Source organism: Podarcis liolepis, assembly GCF_965112155.1.
Source record: "Podarcis liolepis genome assembly, chromosome: 9".
NCBI lineage: Eukaryota > Metazoa > Chordata > Lepidosauria > Squamata > Lacertidae > Podarcis > Podarcis liolepis.
In genome coordinates, this window is record NC_139564.1 from 70389809 (window position 1) to 70416754 (window position 26946).

General features: G+C 39.1%; 1 protein-coding gene across 1 annotated transcript in view; it reads right to left on the minus strand.

The window, feature by feature from the left end:
- Nucleotides 1-26946, minus strand: part of DHX15 (DEAH-box helicase 15) — a 46782-nt gene that overhangs the window by 14257 nt on the left and 5579 nt on the right. Inside the window, exons 2-10 of the mRNA XM_083460483.1 lie at nucleotides 22246-22588; nucleotides 15134-15327; nucleotides 14204-14363; nucleotides 13555-13773; nucleotides 6568-6735; nucleotides 4771-4857; nucleotides 3994-4143; nucleotides 1979-2087; nucleotides 477-668 (exon numbers count right to left, since the gene is read on the minus strand). Of these exons, the coding sequence (XP_083316609.1) occupies nucleotides 477-668; nucleotides 1979-2087; nucleotides 3994-4143; nucleotides 4771-4857; nucleotides 6568-6735; nucleotides 13555-13773; nucleotides 14204-14363; nucleotides 15134-15327; nucleotides 22246-22588 (1622 nt within the window). The remainder of the gene's footprint in view (nucleotides 1-476; nucleotides 669-1978; nucleotides 2088-3993; nucleotides 4144-4770; nucleotides 4858-6567; nucleotides 6736-13554; nucleotides 13774-14203; nucleotides 14364-15133; nucleotides 15328-22245; nucleotides 22589-26946) is intronic.

The window sequence follows — 26946 nt, forward strand, 5'->3', positions numbered from 1 at the left end:
AATGTTTTCTCCGCCTAGCATTCCCTTTTATCAATGAAAACCTGAGACGTTTATGCTAGGATTCTTCTACAGAAAAACTGGCACATACTAGCTATGTAAGTGGCGACCACAAGTTAAAGGGCTGAAAATAAAGTGGATTATTATGACTATCAATCACTTGGTAACAAAAAAAAAATGGGCATAAGTTAAAAATTTAAGAGACAGAAATGAACTCCTATGATCTGGAATCCTTAGTAGGTATATTTTTTTTTGCTGCCATGAGAGAAGTTAGACCATTTCACACACAATGACTTCTTTAGCTTCAGTGTTGATTTCATTTATAAACTTTACTCCATTATGTATCACACTATACAATAACTTGGAAAGGCACAGTTCAAACTTTTTAGAAGTTATAAGTCCTGTTGCAGGAACAATAAAACAAGCTTCCCCTAACTGGAGATCTGTGTTTTGATTGGCATCTCTGTCCCTGCTATTACCTGACAGCATGGCAGTAATAGATAGAATCTCATTAGAACAGTTGTAGTCGCAACTTGCTATAACCATTTTAGCCAGCTGTGGATCGAGAGGAAATTCTGCCATCATGGATCCCAGTTCAGTCAAGTCTCCATCGTCATTTAAAGCAGCTAGGTAATTCAAAAGCTCAAGTGCTCTCATCAAGGTCTCTGGAGCTGCAAAAAAACCCAACATACTCTTATAAATTAATCTGCCTTTAGGAAGCAAAAATGTAAGTACACTTTTATAAGCAATCTCATTTTCCATTCTGTAGCTGACAAAATCCAGAATACAATCTACCAGAAAATTAAGTTACCGAGATCTAGCCGCCAAGGAATCAAATAAAACTCAAATTTGCTTTAGGGTTGTGTTCAACAAGAATCACATCTGTTTTCAGATTAGCCATTTTGGGACCGACTACAGGTATGCTGCTCTGCAGACTCTCTTCTAGCCATTTCATACATCTGTAAGTAGGGCTATTGATGAAACTGTATTTGGCATAAAATACTTGCCAAAACCTATGGCAAGTTCTTATCTTTGGATAATTTTTTTTTTGCAAGCCTTCTTCAGTCATTACTCACATAGGGAGGGATACATCAGAACATAAAACTACTCAACAGGAACACAGGAAGTTGCCTTTTACTGAGTTAGACCATTAATCCATCTAGCTCAAGAATGTATGCAATGACTGGCAGTGGAGTGTCTCTCCGCGATTTCAGATTGGAGACCTTTCCAACCATACCTGGAGATACCCAGGGATTGAACCTAATGCCTTATGCAGGAAAGTAGATCTTCTACTACTGAGATGTGGCCCTTCCCTAAACACTTTAAAAGCCAAATTGTTACAATACCTTGTAACATAGGATCAACACTACATTCCAAAACAAGTAGTGGCCCAAACAAATTATGGTGACCGTTGCCTCGTGCTAGATCATGGGTCAGCAAACTAAGACCCGGGGGCCGGATCCAGCCCAATCACCTTCTAAATCCGGCTCGTGGACGGTCCAGGAATCAGCGTCTTTTTACATGAGTAGAATGTGTCCTTTTATTTAAAATGCATCTCTGGGTTATTTGTGGGGCATAGGAATTCTTTTTTCTTCTTCTTTCCAAAATATAGTCCGGCTCCCACCACATGATCTGAGGGACGGGGGACCGGCCCCCTGCTGAAAAAGTCTGCTGACCCCTGTGCTAGATAGTCTGCTGTTCATCATCATCAACACCTGTCTTGCATTTTATGTGCCATACATTCACAAGTTCAGCAGGAAGCTAGCAAAGGCATCACAGCTTTCATTTTTTAAGCATGACATAAGAATACTGATTAGTGACTACTGGACCCCTTTCTCATCTTTCTGTTTAAGCTGATAATGTGGTATATTCTCTTCAGGGAACGAATTTATTTCAGGCTATGGCAAAGTTCCTGACAAAACAATGATCTAGATATTGCTTATTATATTACTGCATGTTGAAGTTTTTACAAAAAACATACCTGGTGGGTCCATAAAATCAAAATGAACCAAATCATCTATGCCTAGTTTCTTCAGCTGTAATACCACAGAACCCAAGTTGGACCTTAGAATTTCAGGATAGGTGTTGTCCTGGAAAACAAATATTTTATTAATTTTGGTTTCACTTTAGTATCGTATCTGTAATTTTTCCCATTATCCAAAAGCATGAAGACTGCATCCACAGCTGGAACAGAAGACTACAGCCTCAGTGGGCCATACCTGGGGTTATAAATGTGGTACTGTTATACCTGTCCCAATGGCCCAAGACACAATTAAACTATAGTTCTCTGTCCATTAATATACTTATGTTCATTTATTCAACAGGACTTAGACTGGGGGGGGAGAGATCATTGTTGTTGTTTGTTACTAAATTATGCATTTTTGTGTTTTTAAATTGTAAACTACCCTGTAATTCTCAGATGAAGGGCAACATAAAACAGAGCAAGTTAAACTTTACAATGAAATGGATACAAGACCTAGGTCATTTTTAAAAAATTAATGTTTAGAAAAGTATCTGGAAGTAAAATGATGACAAAACTACATAGCACATCTCAAAAATTATGCAAAATTATGTGTACTTAAGTTATTCTATACTAGCAATGTAAAGAAAAGAAATGGAAACTTTATTTCAATTTATGCTGGCTTGTTCTTTTGCTAAGAAATACTGGTCTACTACAGGGCAATCAGGAATAAAGACCCTTTTATACTTTATTAATATTCCTATTTACAAAATCCATAAAGAGGCACTTCTACCTTGCTTGACAACAACGGACACAATTGTTTATGCGAAGATCTGTGTATGTGTGTATGCAATTGTTAAGTATTCAATGGTAAAGTTCCATGGGCATAAAACTACCGCCAGTGATGTTCCCATTAGAAGCAGCCAGCAATTTAACTCAAAATACCTCAAACCAGAATTGGGCATTCTAGGGGAAGGGCAGGGACTGGTTCATCGGGGAGGCTCCAGGATCAAGCCCCTCATTCATACCAGCCTGGAGCTTTCTCATACTGAAAACCAAGGGAGAGAATTGCACACACAAAAAGTATCCCTATGGGAGAAGGAGGCAGGAGGCAAGTCAGGATCCTTCACTGAACCTCCTGCCTCAGCTGGCACAAACTAGCAGGACTTTGGCAGTAGCAGATGACTTGCTTCCTTGCACCCCACCTGAGACTCACTCAGAATTGCGCTGTACTTGAGATCAAGGCAAATGAAAATGTTGAACATCTTCAATCCGAGAAGCAGAAGTAGTATCAGAAGAGTAATATCACAAACTTCCACAACCAAAATAATCTAACAAGGCTGACAGTCAAGTCGTCTAGCATGATACATAGTTCGCAGCTCCAAAGGGAGACTATTATTACGTCTTTTGATGATGAATTATTTTTTTAAAAAAATTCTGGACATCCTGTATTAAACTCTAGTGCAATAATTGGCTTCTAAAATACTGTAATTTTTGCTCCATAAGACACACTTTTTTCTTCCTAAAAAGTAAGGGGAAATGTCTTATGGGGCGAATGTGTGGTCCCTGGAACTGAATTGCCCAGGGGCGAAAAGCAGATCATGCTCTTTCTTTTGAAAGAGGGAAGTGGGTGTTGAATTTCGCTGATCACAAGCGAGATAAGGGAGATAAAGGAAGCTGCCTGGGAGGGGGGAGGTAAAAGCCCATGGATTTTTACATTGGGTCACCTCAAATTCACCATCAGATCACATAGCATGTCCATGGCTATAGCCTGCACCAAAAAAATCACCCACCCACTGTTGTGTGGGGCTGCAATGGCGTAAAAACGGATCCACATGGATTCTCAGGATTTTTGCATTGGGCTACCCCAAACTCACCGTCAAATCACATGTCTGTGGCCACATCATGAACCACAAAAATCATACATCCACTCTTTCGTTCAGAATATTTTTTTTTCTTGTTTTCCTCTTCTAAAAACTAGATGCGTCTTATGGAGCGAAAAATATGGTAGATCTTTAAAAAAGGAATTTACGCACCTGCATCTCGGTTTTGTAAGCCTTCTCCGTATACAGTCGGAAGCACTTGCCTGGCCTAGTACGACCAGCACGACCAGCTCTTTGCTGAGCAGAAGCTTTACTTATTGCAGTCACCAAGAGAGACTCGACTCTTATACGAGGATTGTATACCTATTTGATGGAAGAGTTAAGTACAGAAAACTAGTATGAGTACTGCACATTTCAAAGTTCAAGTATGAAATATGTAAGAAGAAATCCATTCCAATAGGTGGCTTGTTAAACAAGGAACAAAACTAAGCCATATCTACTATTTTGTTCACTTTCGAAGTAGAATCTATTAAGCAGGTTGGTGTCACAACAGGTTTTTAAACCAAGAGAGAATGGCTTTTCACATGCTGCAGGAGTTTTTGTAACTAAGTGTAACTCAGTCCTCATTGACTCAGAGAATCTCAGAGCTGGAAGGGACCCTGCGAATCATCTAGTCTAACTCCCTGCAACAGAAGAATATGCAACTATCTCATACAGGACTCAAACCTGCAATCCTGGCGTTATCAGCACCATGTGTTCTCAGAAATATTCTTCCAGAAACTGAGGAGTGCTACAACATGAACTCTTATAGCACTGGCCTACTTTTCGCACAGCACTTCTACCTACTTTTTCTTCCACTTACGGATCCACACATTTAACCCCGTTAACCATAAAAAGTAGAAAAGAAGACCAGAGACAGGTCAATTCTAAGTAATCCCACCTTAAGTTCTGGGGAAATAATCTAGCACGTATGAAAGAATCCATGTTTACCTTTTGCTTGGCAAATCCAGGATCAATGACAAACACAACGCCGTCTATTGTCAATGATGTCTCGGCAATATTAGTTGACACAACTACCTGTTGAACGATAAAATAGAAATCTCTTCTGTGAATGATACAAATAGGGCAAAAATGTTGTATAGTGATGTCAGGTGCTGCCGGACTTTGAAGCCTTTTTGTCGGGATTTCAAGAGCGGGCTGCATGAAAGCCCATTGTAATCAGCTCTGCAATGGACTTTCCACCCACACTGTCCATTGTAACCTCCTTCAAACCTCAGAGGTTTAAACAAGCCCTGCAAAAAGGAGCTGGGAGTGTGTACCTTAGTAGAGCCCTAGGGTGGGGAGAGGTTATTCTCAGCTTCAACCTCCCCTCTTCCGCTCTTGCCTGAATCATCCTCCTTTCCTCCCCCTTCCTCTGCCATTGCTACATCTCTGATGTCATGTATTACATCAGTTATAGAGTGTGTGTGGCTTCCCCAGAATGGCCTGGTAGCCTGAATGGGAAAGCCAATGCAAATAGGTCATGCTACAAGGGTTTCTGCTTGCAAACGAGAATAGCTTTCACTGTTATTCTGTTGCCACCTGCAATATAAGCACTGCCACATTATGTAACCCAGCTGCATCATTCAACGTGGGTGAGGTCTCCAAACACAAGCAAGCATACCTTACTTTCAGGGAGGCCTTCCCTTCAACCCACTGCTGAACAACAATCTGGGGCATGCTAACATGAGCAGAATTATTGTTGTGACCACTCTGTCAGTTGTTATCCCAAGCCCCACACTCTTTCTAACAGCTGAAGCTGGGAGGACAAAGCAGAGCCTTGAAAGAATGCAGCTCAGAGATAAGAACATCTCATCTCTTTATTGTAGATAACAGGTCTTCAAATGGTGCAGCTGGACCCACTTGTGGGTCACACCCTGATCCAAGGTGGGTCACAACAGGAGCACTACCCCCATGCAAATATATGGTCAACAATTAGGAATTGGGTCCCCCAACGCATGTTTGGGTTAAAAGCGAGTCCCAGAACGGAAAAGGTTGAAGAAACCCGTATTAGATCACCATACCATGTGATTACTCGTTTTTTTTAAATGTTGGGTTTCTGGCTTCTGGCTACTTTGAACTTAAAACCTCATTATAACACTCAGAATTATAAGTCTGCCAAATCACACCCAAGGCTGCTTTGGCCCCACGGGATGCCTTGAAACATCAGTTTGAGAAATAACACAACAATCCAATTCTCAAACTGCATATTCCCATATCAATGGCAACTCCCTAAGCTTCTCCTTTTCCCACCCCTCTATTGAAGCTATTTCTAAAATTCTGTTTCACTGAAATCTTTTAAATCATGCATTTAAAGTTAATGCATTAATGATTACAAATAAAATTCATTGATTTCCTTATTTTTAAAATTAAACAACATGATTCACTCCTGTTTACAGGACAAAGCTAAACGCTCTGATTGCCACGTGGAAGAAAAGAACACTGTGGAAATCACAAATGATGAACTTAAACATCACAGCACCCTAAAATCAGCTGGAAAGACACAAAGGGTGAGAGATGAGAAAGGAAACTGGACCACATTTCCCAAATATTAGATGTTTTAGCATGTGAAGCTCAAAGCTAAGTTCTTTTGCGATGCACAGTAACCAGATTACGGCAATATATGCCGAGCTATAAAATGTTTACAGTGTAATTCTATACATGTCTACTCAGAAATAAGTTCCACTGATTTCAATGTGACTAACTCTCACCTAAACAGGTATAGGATAATAGTGTTAATAACTTTACCTTTCGTCCTATTGCACCATTTGTTTTTTTTGGAGGGGGAGGCTCAAAAATCCTCTGTTGCTGCTGCGGCGGAAGTGTAGAATATAATGGAATGATTTTAATGTCACCAACTTCAGGGCCCAGATCATCAATTTCACGCTTTATCCTCTTACAGGCTTCATCTATTTCCTACACAAACAAGAGTCCATGAAAACTTTAAACTTTTTTCCAGCTTAATGGCTATGAAAGCTTTTTTTAAAAAAAGAAGACGACTTGCTACAAAACAAGTTATTTTTAAACTAATTTGGACATTTGTTGAATTTTCAATGGGACTTCCACAGCAGTCCAAGATGCCTCATAGTCTTTATTCCAATGAGCATAACAGCCTTATTTGCATTCAACACCCTTTTTCTTTTAGTCGTATTTCCTAATTAATTCTCTACAAATTGTACTAAAATTGAAATCTCTCACCCAGGAATATTAAACTGCACTCATGACCTTTTCAATTTTCAGAATCTAAAAGAAATTGATGTGCAAGATATTTTAAATAAGCCAATTAAGCTTTAATGTCACGTATCACTAATGCAATTATATGGAAGATTTGCTTCATTGTATCTAATGAGAACAAACACCTTTACAGTATAAACATAGATGCTCAAGAAACAGCCCCCTCTCAGTCCAAGTTAACATGGTTTATGAAAGACCTCAGAACTCTTACTAAAAATTGTTTTGTATCTTCCCATGGAGAAGGCTACACTGTTATTGAACTTCAAGGTGTTTATCAACAAGCTAAGATATTACTAAGGTTCTGAGGAAGTCTCACCCATTAACCTATCCTATGGTGGGAAGTACAGAAAAACATGAATTGTCATATTATTACCACATTATTTAATACTAAAACGGGTGAAAAAGATGAATGAGGAGCAGTAGTTTCTCTTAAACAAGACTAAAGGTCAAGATATAGTGAAGCATGTACCATGCACTTTATACAGAGAGCTGCTACAGAAATTATGGTTCTACCACTTATTTTCCAATCAAGACTTCAATAAAGATGTAGTTGTCTTTTGTTTCGTGGTCTATTCAACAATCTAGAATCACACCACCTACTGATCACTTTATACTTCAATAGAATTTGCTACAAGAAAGCCCCTAAAATATTAAGAGGGGGACTGGAATGGCACGAATACCTTTTTGAAATCAGAAACCTTTTTTTAGTTTCTTAGTGCTTTCTTGCAAAAATGATTTCAATGTAAAAAGAAATACCTCTATCACTCTGGGTTAGGATGCCCCCTACTGGTCTACTAAACTAGAAACAAAAAATATACTTACTGTGTAAAGCTATTATTTGGGTATTTTGAGCTGCTGAAATGTTTAAAAAGTTCAGGCAACTTTCTAGTTACGTCACAAAAATAGTTTCAAAACAGGTAAAGCCAAAACCCAATAAACTTATGATATATATCTAGTAACATGCAAAGTTTGTTAGCCTCATGTTCTGCTACAGAACAGAAACAATAAGCCATGCATTCTAATATCCCCTGCTTCACAATAGGTATTTTGTGTGTTCTAATTACAGTGAATGCATACTGTGACCACATTAGTTCAAATGCATCAAACAATGTGGTTAAGATTATTTGGTGGAACCCAAGTCTCTATATAGAAGCGCTCACTCAACAGACATGTTCAATACTTGTTGATTAAGTATTAAATATTTATTAATTAAGTATTTAATATTTATTAAAATATTAAGTATTAAAACAGCTTTCCATTTTAGAATGTGGAAATCACCGTAGTAGGTTTGTAAAACCTATAGATGTCAGATTAAAAGAACACAAAAGATGAATTCAAAATGTGCAGGGAGGTAGTTTCATGGTTAATGACCAGATGGTCTTATAGTAAGTTCAGTTCTCCAAATATGTGCTAGAATCAGAGCAGGATTCTACAGTTTGCTTTTTTGGATAGCCGTAGAATCTGCTAGGAAACAAAAATAAGAGGTCACAGCAAGCCCCCTCAATTACTGACAGGGTTGGGTCCTGCCATTGCTGCTACAGAAAAGAGCAAAGGCACTATTGGAATAGCAAGTGCTACTATGAACAAGCATCTTTCTTCCACAGCACAGAGTGGAAAACAGGGCCACCAAAGCTACGACATAGGACTCTCTGCACTTCCAAGAAAGGTTGCTAAGCAACAGTGACAGACTCTTAAGATATTTGCTTCTTCTGGGCACACCAATGAGCTGAAGTGTTGGCTCCCCAAGGAGAATGGAAGGAAAGTATTTTGCTCAGCAGCCTTTTCTTCCTGTGAGACACTTTGAGGAGCGTCTGTACGTCTACTCTGTTGACCAGCAACCACAAAGTTTCTAATTCCAGGACACCTCAACTATGGAGAACAAGGCTGAGGAAGTCCCAGCTTTGAAATAATTCACATTATTACACATCAACATGTGAACATGCTGGTTTGTATCTGGCATTTAAATAAAATGCCCATTTACATATGCAGCACCAGTCTATAGTAGCTCAAAGCTTCCAACATCAATATTATCAACTATATTGGATGGGAAGACAGGAAATGATAAGAACCCAAAGCAATAACAACAAACCACAGTAGGATATGAGACTTTTTACAAAAAGCTAAGGCGTTTCTCACAAGGAGATCTTTGGAAGTCCTTCGAAATACCATTAAAATTTTTGTTCAGATTAATTTTGCCCAAGGGATTTGGCTAATCAAGAATAGCTTCTAATGTAACGTTCTGTACTTGGGTATACACCTGAGTATAGGCATGGAAACAGTGACAGTGCTCCCAATTCCAAACATGTAAAAGGCACAAGCTGCAAATATACACATAATAGCCTTTCCTTGCTGACACGCTGTGCATACATTTGAATATGTATAGCCAGGTGGAAAGTGTTGTTGCAGAAGCCCCCTAACAGGTAACAGAATACAACTGGAGCAGTGTTTCCTAAACTGCAGCCCAAGTGACCACAAGCAGTCTAATGCTCTTGCCTTACCAACCACCTGAAAGAACATGCTGAAAAGCAGTTCTTTCTGTAAAGTCTTTGAAACGGCACCATCAGAGCAGTTGACACTGTGAGCCACTGTCTCGTGTAATGGCCGCCACAAAGGTCTTTCAAGCAACCTGCCATGCGGCTGTTGCAGTTTAAGAATCAATGGACTAGTAGTAATTTGACTGCTACACGATCTCTAACAATGCCTTTCCTCTCTTCATACGATGAGCTCTGTCTTTTGGCTGAAGTACATAATACCAGCTATACCACAGTGCAGAAGCAGCCAAATTTTAATTCAGATTTTTCCCCCTGCTGTCTTCCCACATGACAGTCATAACATAAAAGAATATCTATATAGGAAAATGGTTCAGAATATAATAAAAAGATTAAGACTATCTGGACTAAAGGTTACTTTTTATAACAGTAATTAGCCTCTCCTAACCTCTAAATCGATCATAAAATCAATGGAGAATTAATTATTATGTAGTGTATATGCAATTCCTTGGGTTTCAACTCCACCAAGGATGGAAATATAGTTAAGGTTTCTATAGATACTTCAATCTGCCATCAAATAAATGCCTTTTGTCTTCAGCTGCAGCAGAATACATTAGTTGACTGTCAGAACACATTAGTGTTAGTCCTAAACGTACTTAGGGCTACTGTGTTAGTACAGGTGCTTCCTTGGAAAGTTAAAAATGAGAAGATGCAACTGAACATTTGGACACTGAAATGGCTTGCTTATGTGTCTAGTTGTAATGAGTACACAAGGGTGCAGTATGGAAAGCAAGTCATTTGCTAGGCAATTTAAAGCAACGGTAGAAATTTCCGCAGTATATCCATCTCTCTTGCGGTTTACATCAAAGAGCAGTGCATAAGCTGAACGGTCAATTCACTTTCTACACATGTTTTTACAAAAAGATTTATTCCTCAGGTCTTACTCTGTCTTTACTGTAGTTGTTTGAGCAGGATGTTTCTTGTCTTGCTGCTAGTCACATACAATTTAGAAAAATGTTACAAATTTCAAACTGTCTTTCTGAAAGTCTCTTCTGACATATATGCTTACAATGTCTGACAAATGAAGCAACTGCACACCTAAAGTTTGAAGCAGCAAAGCCAACATGTCTCATGGGCATATGTTTTTATCAGCAGCACATTAGAGCAATACTGACTATTAATTCAAAAATCAGCAGAATACACAAAATAAAACTATTTTCTTGCACCTCCAGGTTGTGCCGTGAAGTATTACCGGCAAAGCACAACCTGTTATATTGAAATTTATTTTTACTGTCACACAGCTGACTGTGCTAAGGTGAATCTGTTCCATTTGATCCAGGAGGAAGAAATGTGGTTTACAGATATTGCTCCAAAACAGGGCCCTAGCCAAACCTGCTCCAGATCTTCCAGTATCTGCAGGACATTAAAGGCTTGTGCGGCTTTTTATACTGCGTATCTCTAGCCACAGTTAAGTCAGAAATAGCTGCAACAGACTACAAGATCTAGGGATCTGTTCATTCCTTCTGACATTTTATATGAAGGTGAGCACAGCCCCCTAATCAAAAAGAAATGGCTGCAACCGATCAAGAACTTCTTCAGCGACTACAACTGCAGAAGGTGGCATGTCAGGGAGGGAAATACTAATACTGTGCTGAATGCAAGTCCCCAAAACAACATCTTCTTTTACACCTTGTCCCCGTGCACCAGAGCCAGGGTTCGCTTTTGCAATGGGTTCTGCAATCACATCCCTGGAAAGTTAGAGAAATGGGAGTTCCACACACACCAGGCTCTTTATCCCTTTAGCTTCTTTCGCATGGAAAGAATATACGAAGAAGCATACAGCTCACCTCACACGGAGAGAGCAATTGAATTGCTGTTTCATGTGTCCAGCCAGTCAGGAGCACAGCTTCTTTAACTGGGGGAAACCATACTGCTGAATCAAATGACTAAGGACACTGGTGACTGCTCCCAACTCAGATGTGCCAGCATGCAGCAAGAGACTTAAGTTAATGAAAGCCGTAGGGGAGGGATACCTCAGCACATTCACTACTATCTACAATCACACAGTGAACCACAGAAACTGCCACCGTAAAGCACTCCACCTCCCGCCTCAATATTCCAAGACTGTGGATAGGGATTACAGATATTTTGTCAAGCAGAAAACGTTCAGTTTTCCCCACTTCAATTGCATCCTACTATCTTGTTGCAGAGAAAGTAGCAACTTCGATTCCTCAAGTATTAAGTTGGAATTCGTTGGAACAGAAAGAAAAAGGAATTTCATTCTGGGTCGTTTTATGATGCAGGATGGATTCCTCCTGATCCCATCTGCAACCTAGTGGGATGATCTGGGCCAAATACTGGACTGCGAGGATGTTGTGAAAGAGAAAATATGAGGGAATCTCTCTTGCAGAACAGTGAAGAATTGATAATTTTAATCTCTGCCAGGCTTCTAATTGATTTCTTATTTCTTTCCATGTTCTTATGTAATTATCCTTGAACAAATTAATATTCTTCGTTGTTATATAAATCCCCAGGTAGTTTATCTTTTTTACAATTTGCAGACCACTTGTTTTTTCTAAATTCTTTTTCTCCAATTCGTTCATATTTTTGACCATTATCTTCGTTTTGTCTTTGTTTAATTTAAATCCTGCTACCCTTCCAAATTCTTCCATCTTCTGTAATAATTTATTTATACTATTTATTGGATTTTCCACCATTACTATTTTAAACTGTTTTCAAATTGTCTTTGACTTCCTCCAAATTAAGTAAATGCAATAGCATTATTTCACAGCTGTGCTGCTGATTTTGCTGTCAGATCAGGACTTTGGGGGAGTCACCATATTCAGAGCACAACATCTTTTGCTTTGTCTATATGTTCTCTGTATCTGTTTTTAGAGTACAAAGAGGATATAATAACTGAAACCTCACATGAATAAGGGATTTGCTTACAGGACCTAGATGAGGTAGTTCAGAAGTGGAAAACACTGTGAGTTTACTGTAAGAAGACAGAATTGAACAGATATGCTACATGCAGTTTACACATTTAGAACCTTTGAAAAGTGGCCTGCACATCACCTTAAATAATAACACTACACATCTAGAAAGGTTTGAAGAGGGAAATCAGCAAATTAGAAACTTTTACAGAAATAGAAATCTCTTTTCCAATCTTGTCTTTTAAAAGCAATCTTTTGTTTAGATTGGTTATAAACTTATTTGGGGTAACATGCACAAATTTCATCCCACTAGTGAAACTGCCATTCCGCAAGGGGGAACCTTCTGAATGTAACAATAAAATCTAAGGTGTTACATTTGTGAAGTATGTTCATAGATAGCCTCTTATGACTTTGATTCCAGTAAATGCAACGTTTTGAAATGAAACCTTTTAAATATTTTTTAAAGATGCCCTCTTGATTATAAAGTCCTGAGCAGGTGCCAGCTATGAGGTTATGCAAAAAATTAATAAAGAGGAAGGACATTCTCCTTGAGAGGCAAGTACTATTTTTCTCAGTCTACATTTTAACTACTGTTTGTCCATTTAGTGTATTTCAACTGTAATCCACACAGAGCTTTTCTTATGAAGCTCTGCCACTGTCGAAAAATAAGTAGTTAGTACAGTGGTACCCCGCAAGACGAATGCCTCGCAAGACGGAAAACTCGCTAGACGAAAGAGTTTTCCGTTTTGGAGGTGCTTCGCAAAACGAATCTCTTATGGGCTTGCTTCGCAAGACAAAAATGTCTTGCGAGTTCCTGCGGGGTTTTTTCCCTTCCCCCCCCTTTTTCTAAGCTGCTAAGCCGCTTATCAGCTGATCCGATAAGCCGATAAGCTGCTAATAGCGCTAATCCGTCAATGGGCTTGCTTCGCAAGACGAAAAAACCACTAGACGAAGAGAATCACAGAACGGATTCTTTTCGTCTTGCGAGGCACCACTGTAACTCCTAAGAGAAAATACTTTTTTAATATAGTGCAAAAGCCTCACGTGCAACCTTTATGAGAAAAAAATCTCAGAAATACCTCTTGCCCAGTTAGAAAAAGTAGGAGATCTCCTTCCTCCTCTTCACACATATGAATCTGGATTACTGTGCGAATAGCTGCCTCAAGGTAATCCCTTTCCGGTTCTGGGGTATAAAATATCTCCACAGGATGCGTACGGCCAGGAATAGTGAGGAGAGGGCAGTTGTCAAAATAAATCTGAAACTTGCCAGCATCAAGAGTTGCACTCATAACTATAACCTGCAATATTAAAAGGGAAAGGTGTTATTTGGAAGTTGGCTCCCACATACCAATTCTTAGGTACACTAAAATGCAACGTGAATATCAAAACCAACATGATCACACCGTCACATTCACATTTGCTTAAGTTACTACCCTAGGTACACTCACTTGGGAATTCACTGAGACTTGCTTTTGAATAAATACACACAGGATAGTACTGTGTGTTTAATAAAGCAAACATTGGGGAAGAAAGGGGTGAACAAAGTTGCTAAAATATTACTTATAACCTAAGGTTTTCCATGAATTATAAAAGTTCCCACTATGAACAAATTTCAAGCACACATACAAAATGCAAACCTTATTTAACCATGTGCAAAGCAATCCAGTAGTGAGAACATCTTCTGCAAATGCGTTTTCCAACATTCTACATTTGATATATACTACTGACCTTTAAATCAGATCTTTGCCTTACAACCTCTTTTAGAACTCCCATCAAAATATCGGTAGCCAGTGTTCTTTCATGGGCTTCGTCAAGAATTATTACTCCATAACGTTCCAGCAAAGGGTCATTCATAGCTTCACGTAGTAACATACCATCAGTCATGTACCTGAACAGGAAACCAATATTTTAATCCCAGATAAAAATTACAGGGTAGACCTCTTTTATCCCTTGCACAGAATGTGTGCATTTTTCTTTAGCCCAGCCATTAAAAACATACTGCAGACACCCCAGGTCAATGGCCTTTGCATTTCTGACAGGCAATACTTGTCTGCTTTTGGAGAATGTAAACTTATCTGTGCTGAGTAGAACCTATCCGCTTGTGCTGCAGCAAGTGTCTCTGTTCTGGGCCAGAACAATGAGTCATATAGAGATGCAGCAAGTAGTTCCCTTTGTGGATAGGTACATGGGTCTCAAAAGAAACCTCTAATTTGTTTTTCCCTCACTGCACTCCCACCGTTCTCTCATAGCACAGCATTTGGGAAGTGCTGCTCTCTGCTCTAGCCTCATTTCTTTATCTCTTTCTTTTTATAACCCTCATCTCTTTGCATTCACGCAAGGACACCCATAGTACATGCAGGTTTTGAACACAGCTTTTCCCCTTTAAAAGCCATGGAACCAGAGAACAGGTTCAGAGAACCTCCAGGAACAGACTGGGTGGTCTGAGAGACACCATGGTCAAATAAATGTGATATACTGTACTACAGCATAGTGAAGTTGTTACTTTCTACATGCACTGAATAGAACAGACATATGAATGCTCGCAGCTCTTTCCAAGCTGAGATGTCTCCCTGGAATATGAGCTAGCGAGCAAGCAATTTCGAAAGCCTCTCCCCCCAAGATGGTTGATTTTAGGAAAAGATGGCATTCAATACTTACTTCAGAATAGTTTTTGCACTACTGCAGTCTTCAAATCGAATAGAGTACCCAACTTCTTGTCCTAACATGACATCCATCTCATCAGCAACACGCTGGGCCACACTCATTGCGGCAACTCTTCTGGGCTGGGTACAAGCCACACCTCTCTTTGGCCCCGGCAGTGACCGCATATAATCAACGCACCACTGAGGAATCTATCAGGAAAAATCTTCGGTATATTATTTATATTTCTAAAATGTATCAGAGTTGTTAAATGATAAATACAAATAGGCCCTTATTCAAGAAGCTTGTATTAAACTGACACAAGCAGGGAAGAAAGGGACAACAGTCATAGGAACTTGTGTTCAATGCACATTAAAATGACCAAATACAATAGCCACCAATGACTATGAAACTAAGTGCTGAAGTGTTTCACTTAACCTCCATATTTACTGAAGATAAATATTAGTCTTTCAGACAGTTACTGTCTTCAAAGAAAGTGTAAATCTATGACAAAGCGCTCCGTTTGCAACTCCAATAGCTAAAAAATTGGATCATATTACTGTGAAAAGTTGTACACTAATATGAAAAGAAGTGCTTCTGTAAAAAGGCAAAAGATAAGACATTTTAAAAGATACTAAGGTAACTGGTTTATAGCCTAACAAGAAATAAACTAGGATACACGGTAGCAAAATGGACATAGAAATTTTGTTTAACCAAATTAAATGTACTCAAAAGCAAAGTACTAATTTTTTCCCAGTGTCTACTTTGTTTAACCTCCAACCATTGAATGCAATGCTATTTCATACGAGAGCATCAGCATGTAAAACACACAACTTCCCTCACATACAAACAGAATATAATGGGTTCAACTCAATGTGACTCAAAAATCTGCAGGTTTTGGGGTGCAAATGGTATGTTTAATGCAATTCTGAAAGCTGCTTTTAGAAACAGAGTATTATATATTCATCTTTGAGACAAGTGGCTGTTGAACTGAGAGGGGAGAGGCAGAGGACTGCATGCAGCGCTAAATTCCTATTTAAGACAGTCAGAGGAGGAGGAGCAATAAAAGAAGACATATTCCCCAATTTCATATAAATGACTACCTTGTATCTATCTTGACTATGCGAAAATGCAGGGATAGGAATTTGAAGCTTTACCTGAATTAAGCTGTTTAACAAAACAGCAGAACAATGGAGTTCATATTGATGTTCTGCGGGGACTAAGCAAAGTAGCCTTAAACTACAGAGACCTAATGGTGATGCTACAGCCAACAACTAAAGATAAACCGTCATGATCTTTAAGTGACTGCTTCAAGAAGAGAAGATACACATTTTCATTTTATGACTCCTAATGCTTCAATACATGAGCAAGGAAGATGAGAGATGTGAACTAAAATAACTTAATGCAACTCGGGTACTCAGTCAACTGGCAAGTACTTGGAAAATGTCCTGATTAAACTGGAGACTATATCCAGTGAGGATTCCAATGAATGCTTAATCCTACAGTTAAGAAGATCCTGGCTACCACCCTTTGGCTAACAAGATCTTTCCTAGTGGTGGAAAAATCTGCTATAGCCTCTTCCTAGCAAGCTAAGGAGAGCTTTCAGCTATGCAACTTTCTACACATTTCCTCTAGCATTCTTTCGAGAGGAAAAACAATCGTATCCCATATAAAGATTACAGAAGGAGACTGAATTACTCTAGTCTTATTACTTATATGCTCCTGGATAAGGAGATTTGACACAAATGATTGGCAAGCACTATTGACAAAATGAAATCCTGACCTGTGGCAAAGAAGAATGAATGCCTGTGGGGAAGATCTATCTGCAATATTTGTTGTTGTGTTTGTGCAATTGAAAATAACTTTAAATGTGGCTATTATGAAAGCAGGTGTTGTACCCTGTCAGTTCACTGAGGCAGTGTGTGTTCCTAAAACCAACAGTCTGGCTATTTAAGACATAGCTACAAACAGCAAGCCAGAACAAAAGCTATAATATCAATTAGGAATATGTTTTTGGCAATGGTTTAGTCTGGTGCAATTATGCAAGTGTTTTTGCAGAACTGCGTGAAGATTACTTTAGGACAGATACCCTGTCAAACTAATGTCAAAATAAAATCCAAATATTGCTGAAAGGATCCCAACTATTATTATTATTATTATTATTATTATTATTAATTACAGAATTTATATATCAGTTTCAGGCAGATCTTGCTAAGCACTTCACATAAGGTATCATACAACTTACCACGCTACTTTCACATTAGGTATCTATAGTGTGGAATTCCCAAGCTTCATTCACTTTTTACTGTATATCCACACAACAGTGTCATCTAATCACTGTCATTCTGTATCACCCCCGAGGTTCTTCTATCTTTTTTCAGACTGGAAGAAAGCCTGCCCTTTTTTAGAAGAATGGAAGAGTGATTCACTTTCCACCAGATGCCTTTAAGAGTTACTCTTCTGTCTTTTCCAGAGGGGGTGTTTAAGAGGTGGGAAGTGACATTTCCGGAAATAAACCTATCACAGCTCAGAACATACCATTTTATTTTTTAAAAAACAATTTTTAAATTTCCGCTAAAACACTTTATGAAAGAGAAGCCCAGTGCTATAACACGCTGCTGCTATAACGGTAATTTATGATGCAAGAGCATTTAATCAATTTCATTATTGATTAAAGGGGGCAAGGATGGCACCTAGCATGCATGTTCTATTGTATGTGCGTTGAACCTCAAATGGCTTGATCTACAGTAGAATGTCATGGTGTAGAATGAACATACAGTGTGATGTACACACTGAAAAAGTGAATACTTCTGGTAGCTACCGATCTGGAGGCAGCCTAGGCAGCTGGCACAATCCTCACACAATGAGTCTTGAAACAAAAATATGACAAGCATAAGGAATTACTCACTCACTAGAAAACATCAGTCTAGTGAGAAGAGTATTGGGCTAGAATCAGGGGAACAGGCCCCAATCCTCACTCTGCCAAGAAGATCATTAAGAATTTTTGGTCCCACGCTCTTAACAAAACCTGCATCCCATGTTACCACTCGGCAAACCATCATCTGGACCCTGATTCTTTGCTGTATCTCCATTCATGGGAGCTAGATGCCTCCACAAGAAAGAAAAGGCTAAATTGTTCCAAATTCATCAGAGAATGCAGAAGATGAATAGCTTTGATAGTTACTTCGATAGTCATAACATCCTAGCCTATAATAAAAAATGTACTGTATTTTAGATACCCAAGATGTTAGACCCTGAAGACTCTTTAACAAGAACACAAATATTCACTGTATCATACTTTTCCTCTTTGTTTTAGGGCAGAGTTCTTTCCTACAAAACTGATTCTTCACTTTTTTTTGGAATAACAATTTGCAGTAATATCTACAATATATGGTTCAAAAAGTCCATGTATAAGTTATTGGTTTGTGAACAGGTTAAAATAAAAACAAAAAACAAAGGGGGAAACAAGATAAAACAGGTAACATTCAATACCACGTAGCTAAAATGCCCATGAGGAGCCCTTGTGGTTGTGCTTAGATTAAGTATGAGTAATAGTCATTTTTCCTATATGTTACCAATGAAACAGTATAAAGTGTTAGTATATTGACTCAAAGTTAAGATAATAATTTATGCTTAAATTTAAATCAACCAAATTGAGCCAAATGCTGATGAGGGGGATTGTTCATTTTCTGAAATACTGGCATATGTTATGAAATTTTAAACCACATAAGAGGAAAGCCGTTTTTCTTGATCTGTCCACATGTCAACTGTATTTTATTTTTTAATCTCTCAAGGAGGGCTGTTTCCCAAACTGTTTTGTACCAATCGTCTATCGTTCTACCAGAAAGGTCTTTCCAGTATCTGGTTATGTTGCATCTCACCACTTGTAATAAATGACTTATTAATTCTTCAGTATGTACAGTAAATCCAGATTGTTCTCTTCAAATGCATTTAATAAAGCTAATTTTGGTTCAACTTCTATTTTTTGTTATTTTATTAATTTACTGAAGTATCAAATTCCAGAAAGGTTGAACTTCTGTATATTCCCACAACATGTGGAGATATATACCAGGTGTGGGGCAGCACCTCCAGTTATGTGGTGAGGCGCTGGGATGGATCACGGTCAGCTGGATATATACTACCTATATGAGTTTTAGGGTTAATTCTCTATAGCTTGCCAAAAGAGATTTAAAGGCTTTTTTGTCCAAAGTCTATTTCACTGACCTGGGTCAAATTCATAACCGAAATCACATTCACATTGATGTTTCATTGGGTCAAGTAAACCCACCAATGCATTGAGTTGTTGTTTAGTCGTTTAGTCTTGTCTGACTCTTCATGACCCCATGGACCAGAGCACGCCAGGCACTCCTGTCTTCCCGCAGCTTGGTCAAACTTGTTCGTAGCTTCAAGAACACTGTCCAACCATCTCGTCCTCTGTTGTCCCCTTCTCCTTGTGCCCTCAGTCTTTCCCAACATCAGGGTCTTTTCCAGGGAGTCTTCTCATGAGGTGGCCAAAGTACTGGAGCCTCAGCTTCACGATCTGTCCTTCCAGTGAGCACTCAGGGCTGATTTCCTTCAGAATGGATAGGTTTGACCTTCTTGCAGTCCATGGGACTCTCAAGAGTCTCCTCCAGACCATAATTCAAAAGCATCAATTCTTCGGCGATCAGCCTTCTATATGGTCCAGCTCTCAATGAATTGAGTAGAATTCTATGTAGATTGTGGGTGTTACATCTGGACCTTATCCTCAGAAGGAATTTAAAAGTCTTGGCCTTGTGGCTGCCTTACTGATAATTGGGTTAGCCAAACCAGTGATGATTTAGTCCATATTTCTTCGTCTGGTGTTGGTTGTTGTTGTTGTTGGCACCCATCTGTCTCAGGAAGCAGGACACAGGAATCTTCTTGGTGTGTTGTGGTGGTCTCCTTGGCTGTTATATGTCAGGCTTTTGCGAGATCTTTTTCTCCTGTTTGCATCCTCCCAACCTCCATTGGAATGGTCAGAGTGTTCTTCTTCCACTGCTTCTCCTAGCTGCCATGTCAGAGGCAGGTTGATTCCAAGACTGTTGAGGAGATCTGTTGCTTCGAGTCTATTTGTTGCTGTGAGCTGTGCTGATCCTCTCATGATAAGACAGAAGGAAAAGCCCAAGCATTATTTAATTCCAGCTTCTTCCTTTATCATACAAGCACAGAGAGTTTTTCCTTTTCTTGAGTTTTCCAAAATCCAGTTCCTCCACCACCGCAACTGGGCTGTTTTTATATGTTATGGGTATTAGGTTTCTCCGTTTATTCCACATTTCCTCCTTCTTGTAACGGGCAAAGCAGACAATTACATCATGAGGGGAGTCCCTCTCTCAGTTTGGGTTCAAGTGCTCTGTGTAACCATTCAAAATCATCAGCAGAGATTATGAGGTCTGGAAGCAGTGATTTAGGCCAAGAAGCAATAAACTGTGAAGGATCATTCTCTTCCACTCCCTCTTCAGAAGAATGAAAACGTAAATTAATTGTCCTATTTTGATTTTCTGCATCTTCATATATCTATATTTTCTTTTTGCAATTCTTTGAACGTTTTATCATAGATTTGCCTTAATCTTTTGTTGCTGCAGTTGTTTCTGTTAAGGAGTAAAGCCTCTTGTTACATTCTGCCAGTTTCGTTTCCACTGGAAGCATTGCGTAGTTCTTTCTGAGTATTTTTAATAAGCTCCTTTGTGACTTCTTGTTGGGCTGCAAAATTCTTCTCTTTAGACATTGTTACCATTTTCTTTCTCCAGTGAGGAGCACATCTCTTTCGAGAGAGGTGCCATCTTGACTTCGGCCTGCATTAGTGTCCTTGGGGAAGTGAGCTTTCTATCTATGTGCAGAAAGAATTGAGTGAGGCCTTTCATTTTTGGCTTTTCTGAATCCTTTTGCATTCCTCTCTCCTTTCTACAAGGTTTGGGGTTTTTGGACAGCAGGCTCTTGATCCAAGCTGTTTTTCTGGGCCTTGGAGTAGAGTTCAAAGTTTAAGCTGCCATATTCTTTCCTTCACGGCCATGCCCCAAAACTGATAGTTCTTAATGTACTGAATATTAAGTACCGAAGCATTCCTTTACCAGCATATGTAGATGTTTTCTTAAGATTCCTACCTTGCAGAGAGTTGGACTAGATAACCCTCTTGGTTCCTTCCAACTCTACAATTCTATGATTCTGAATATCTCCCTTTGACAGACTACAAAGGGCCCAAGCACAGAAAATTCTTCACCACTGTCAGAAATCTCACTGATACCTATAGGACTAATGGTTGCAAAGGTGATGAAATGAGGATTTATATATATATATATATATATATATATATACATACACACACACACACACACTGTATATTGAAAATTAAGACCAAATACACCAGAACATTTTGTTCTTGTAACAAGTCTGTTTCTGTGTAGCATTTAAAATACTGTCCTTTATGTGAACTCCCTGAGAACAATGAGCCCTGCACCTATGACTTTTGAGAGCAATATGTTCTCCACACCTCTATCAGTGACATAATTCTTTCTAGAGGATAAGATCTAACACTACTACAAACCAGAAAGCAATCTACATAGGCAACAAACAGTCATTTTATACTGTCAAAGTATATAAAACAAAGCAATTCAGTTGCTATCAATGAATAAGAATTGGAATACATTGGTTTTTTCCATTAAGCCAGTAGACAGTTTCAGAAAAATACGGTTTGAATAAGTGGCTTCCCATACTTTCTTACAATTATTATAAGTTCATCACATCCAAGTAACCAGAATAGCAGTTATTTGTAGATTAACACAGGCTTTTATTGAGCAATTCAAACATCACTGAACCTTTTATGAAAAGGTAACAGACCCTGAAGAGACAGACAGACTACCAGAGGTGGGGGAGGAGAGTGAAATCTCATTACATCATTTTCTAGTCATTAAGCAACTGAAAGGTTCATTAAACAGATCTTGCTCAAAAGGGTAAGACCTGTGATGTGTCACTGCACAACGAATTTCGTTAAGGACACTGAAATATTGCTAGTACAACACTTAATACTTTCACAGAATCCTTCCAAACATTTAACACTTGCCGCACACCACAAAATCTTTACAAATGAATAAAGGTTGGAAAAAATAACTTACCTGTGTTGTTTTGCCAGAACCTGTCTCACCAACAAGTACGAAAGACTGGTGTCTGATCAGAATATCAGTAAATCTTTCCTTATATTCCCAGACCGGGAGCTGAAGTCGTTTCTTTAAGATTTCATAGTAACGAGGTGTATGTGGTAGATTTGTAAATGGATTAATACCCTGTGGAAGGACAGCTGGCTTTAAAGGTGGCAACCCAACACCAGGAAGGAGTGCAGAATTGGTTGATGGGCGTAAATCCTTTTCCTTATCTCTTTCCCTGTCACGGTCTCTATCTCGATCCCTGTCACGGTCTTTGGACCGGTCATCACGATCCCGTTCACGATCTCGATCCTTCCTAAATGATTTCCAGGACAAAGAAAGATAAGTTACATTGAAATAACCATAGTAAAGGCTCTCTATTACAAAATTTCCTTATTGGAACTAAAGCCCATGTTTCTATTGGTTCTAGATTACCTTTCCCTCTGTGTAAGATATTCTAGAATGATTTGCCATGATAATGATAACCAAGGATAGACAAGTCACTCTGGGTTTTCAGAACAGCTTTATCATGGATTGACTACATGGAATTGGCAGAAATGACTGGCAAAATCCGAGAACAGGGAGAAGAGTCGATGAAAGAAGATTGGAAGAAATTCAAAGACTACTTACAGAAACATTGTAAAATTAATGAATGTTAGAAGGATGTTGGATAGAAACGAAGCGGTTTCCAGCTGTAATGTTTTAAGAGATATGGGGGGGGGGGGAAGGGTTTCACAAATGGGTAAAAGTTTAATGGTAAGGATTTGCTGAACTAACAAATTGAACTGGAATACAAAGAAGGGAGGTCCGAGGAGGTCCGAGGAAATAAGTGTATGGAAGTTATGTTATTGAAAATTAATGTGTGTTTTTAACTGTTTTTTATTTTGTATGTTTATTTTTCTTTTTTTTATATCTTAAAAACTTTCAATAAATATCTTTTAAAAAAAAAAACAGAACAGCTTTATCATGAACTAAGCCTTTAGAAGAGGAGGAGGAGGAGGAGTTGTTTGGATTTGATGTCCCGCCTTTCACTCCCTTTAAGGAGTCTCAAAGCGGCTAACATTCTGCTTTCCCTTCCTCCCCCACAACAAACACTCTGTGAGGTGAGTGGGGCTGAGAGACTTCAGAGAAGTGTGACTAGCCCAAGGTCACCCAGCAGCTGCATGTGGAGGAGCGGAGACGCGAACCCAGTTCCCCAGATTACGAGACTACCGCTCTTAACCAATACACCACACTGGCTCTTTCTGTTCTGCCTTGCTTTGCAAGTCTGAAAATAGCAATAAAGGGCATGAAAGCTTTTTATTTGAACCAGATAAGCACTAAGGAATTAAATGCCAGGGTTTCAAACTCCCCAACCCCAGGAAATTCCTTCCACACTGACATCTGCCAAGGAACCTCATTATATCTACAACTGAATCCCTAGGTAAGGCACATGATTCCTACAGGTGTTCTAGGGTGCACAATCAGGGCACTAGCCACGTTTCTTGGGCTTCACCATTGCTCCACATGAATGGAGAGCACATCTATAACACACCCAAAATTGCCTGTTTCAAGAGGCAATCTGCAGTGGTCTTGTGTTTTAAGGGAAGCTGTCTGCAATCACTGGAGAAACTACTGAAAAGCATCCAAACCGGTCATGTGGATATGTATATTATTGATATAAATCAAGTTTGATTTTTTTTCAATTCATAGATCTCTTGAACAATCCTGCATACTAAATTTGTTATGATAAAACACCCACATCCAATGACATACAGCCTATATACTACCTAGCACCACAATCCAAGAATTCTCATAATGAAGACCATCTGCCTTTTGCACGCCAATTTGCTTAAAGACACGGGAGCAACTGTAAAATTAAGGATTTGTGTTTGGCTCTTTCTGCACTTCCAAGCCAAAGATGTCAATGACACAGAAAAAGGAATCCTACCAGCTATGGGAACAAGGGAGATCAACTGGATATGGGATAGCATCTTCTGCAACAACCCCATGTTTTATTTATATGGTAGTATTGTGTGATGCTATTCTCTGCTAATAGGGAAAAGAGTATCTGCTTCTAAGTAAAAATACTATTCATATAAGCAACCAGTTTTTGACAGCAGACTAGTGGTAGAAACAAAGAAGTTGTTAAATCTTACTAGGAGTCTGTACACCATAATAGACCAGCATATTAGAATACGAGTGGTGAGTATATCACTTAGCAGGCAGACCTGGGGACGTTTTTATCCTCATCTTTTCAAATAGGGCTACTTATAGTTATTTCCATAGATGTTGAAAGAGAACCAGGAAATGAGAAAAGCTCAACAAAGTAGATGAAACAAAGAATCAGTGGTGGTGATGCTGTTAACTAACTATGATGGAGGCACAACCTAGTTCAACCCACCTCCTTCAAACCACTGGTGAATATTATATGTGGCATTAACTTCCAGGAAAATGCTTGATTAATTAGGCAGCAGATGTTTTAACTTCTCTCTTGGCAAGTCTCATCTTAAAAGAGGCTTTTACTATTCTCTCAGACAAAAGAGGGAATTACCTGAGATTATGCTACTACAACACTCACATATACATGATCTAAAGGCAAGATTCTGCTTCTACTGCAATGCAAATTCAACCAACTGACTAAGATGACCACCCTGCTTTAAATACAAGTGTTATGCACTGGTGATAGTATAGTCGTGATATTATTGATCAACTGATGCTGTAACTTCCTTTGATTTATTCTATAACATACATACATAAAATTATTGTTAGTGCTACTCCTTACTTTTTAGGTGGTGCGCAGTTACAAATGTGAAGTACGAAGTCCACTCTAGCTGTTTGCTGAAGCCATTTAAAGCAGTATTTCCAACCTGTGTGTCACAACCTGCTAGTTGGTTGCAATGCCTCTGCTAATGGCTTGCAGTCTTTACAAGTATAACCCAGATAATTATGGCTTTTAATCCTTAACTGGTATGATGAATACCTCTTACAGCTTCTTGGTATATTATTTTTAAAAAGGTAAAGGCATATTATAACGCTGTGTTGACACTTGTAACTGTACAGCAGAAAGCCTTGAGTCTTATATTTTAATGCTTGGCGACTGGCAGCAGATCTAGTAACAGTTCATCACAAGACACTCACACCATAAGAGGCAAGCTGTTATAGTCACTCAAAACAACTCCCCCTACAAGCACCTTGTGGCAAACTGTCACTGGATCTACTGCCAGGATTAGCCAATAGTTAAGTCAAGGGTAATTTGAAGTTTGCTTAGTTGAAATAAGAAATAATATCTTTATCTTATACATTAATAATGATCTGAGACTATGTCTCACAATCATCAAACCCCACACTGACCTACTTGTTGGCAAAATGAAAGCACAGCCGTACCACTTACACTTGCCAAAATGGACTTTATAGTGAATAAAACTATTAAAAATATTCCAAGTTTGCTATATCTAGCACTGCCTGTGCAGCTGTATGTTTTAAGAATATTTTTATAGCTTACGAAGCAATGTCTTGCTATCAGATGCTTGGTGTTCTTACACTCCTATAAAAAAAACTGAATAATTTTGTAAGCACTATAAATATTTCAAAAAATTCCACATTAATACAGTAGAGGTGTTCAGTATTTTTTTCTTGGATGCCTCAAGTAATGGTTATAAAATAGACAACCTTGTAGTTAAAATGCATACAATCAATGGCTGCTGAAGACGATGGTCAAAAATTGATGTGACAATAAAACAATGGGTCACTATGCCAAGAACATTTGGACTTGTGGGTCACCATACCAAGAAGGGACCCCACTGGTAGGAAATGAAATTACTTTGTGAGATCCACCTGCCAAGTGAGATATAAATATTTCAAATAAGAAAACTATATAGGACCAACTGCAGAAACTGTTCCACTTATACCAGTTTATGTATGTATGGTTGTGTGCAACCAAAATGAGTAGACTCAGGATGTTCCATTACAGGGGTCGGCAAGGCTTACCGGGCATGGGCCGGATCACTCCCGTGGAGATCCTCCATGGGCTGGGCTGGCGTAGCACGACGCTGGAAATCGCATCTGCGCATGTCCGCAGCGCCGAAAATCACTTCTGCGCATGAAAAGACGCTGAAAATCGTGCCTGCGCAGAAGCAATTTCTGGCGGCATGGAAGAGAGTCCCCGTGCCATGCCAGTTTAGCGCAGCACATGGGGACTCGCCAAGTGGGAGGCTCAGTTCAGGGGCGGCTCATGGGCCGATTAAACAGCCTCCGTGGGCCGCTTCTAGCCCATGGGCCACAAGTTGGGGACCCCTGTTCTATTAGTACAGCAGCACATCAACATTACCACATGAGTATGAACTACTGCAAACTATGGCATTGCCACATGCAATGCAAGTGGGTAAAGAGGCAATTACCCACCTCTAAATATACCTTTTACATACCCACTGGTTCTGTTGAAACAGAGTAGGAAAACATTGTTTCTCAATAACACAAAGAACAACTGTGAGCCTTGGGGAAGTGTGATTCTTTTAAACTATGGTTGGAGATCAAATGAGGATTTGACACCACCCTTTAATTTTGGCCTCTTTTCACTGGTCACTAAACTAGGGAGGAAACACTTTTCTGTCAAGGTCTGCATTCTCTCAAGGTAGAAGTGGGTGCAAAACCAGAATAAAAAGTGGATGGGGTCATCTTTTCTTCCTTTCTCTG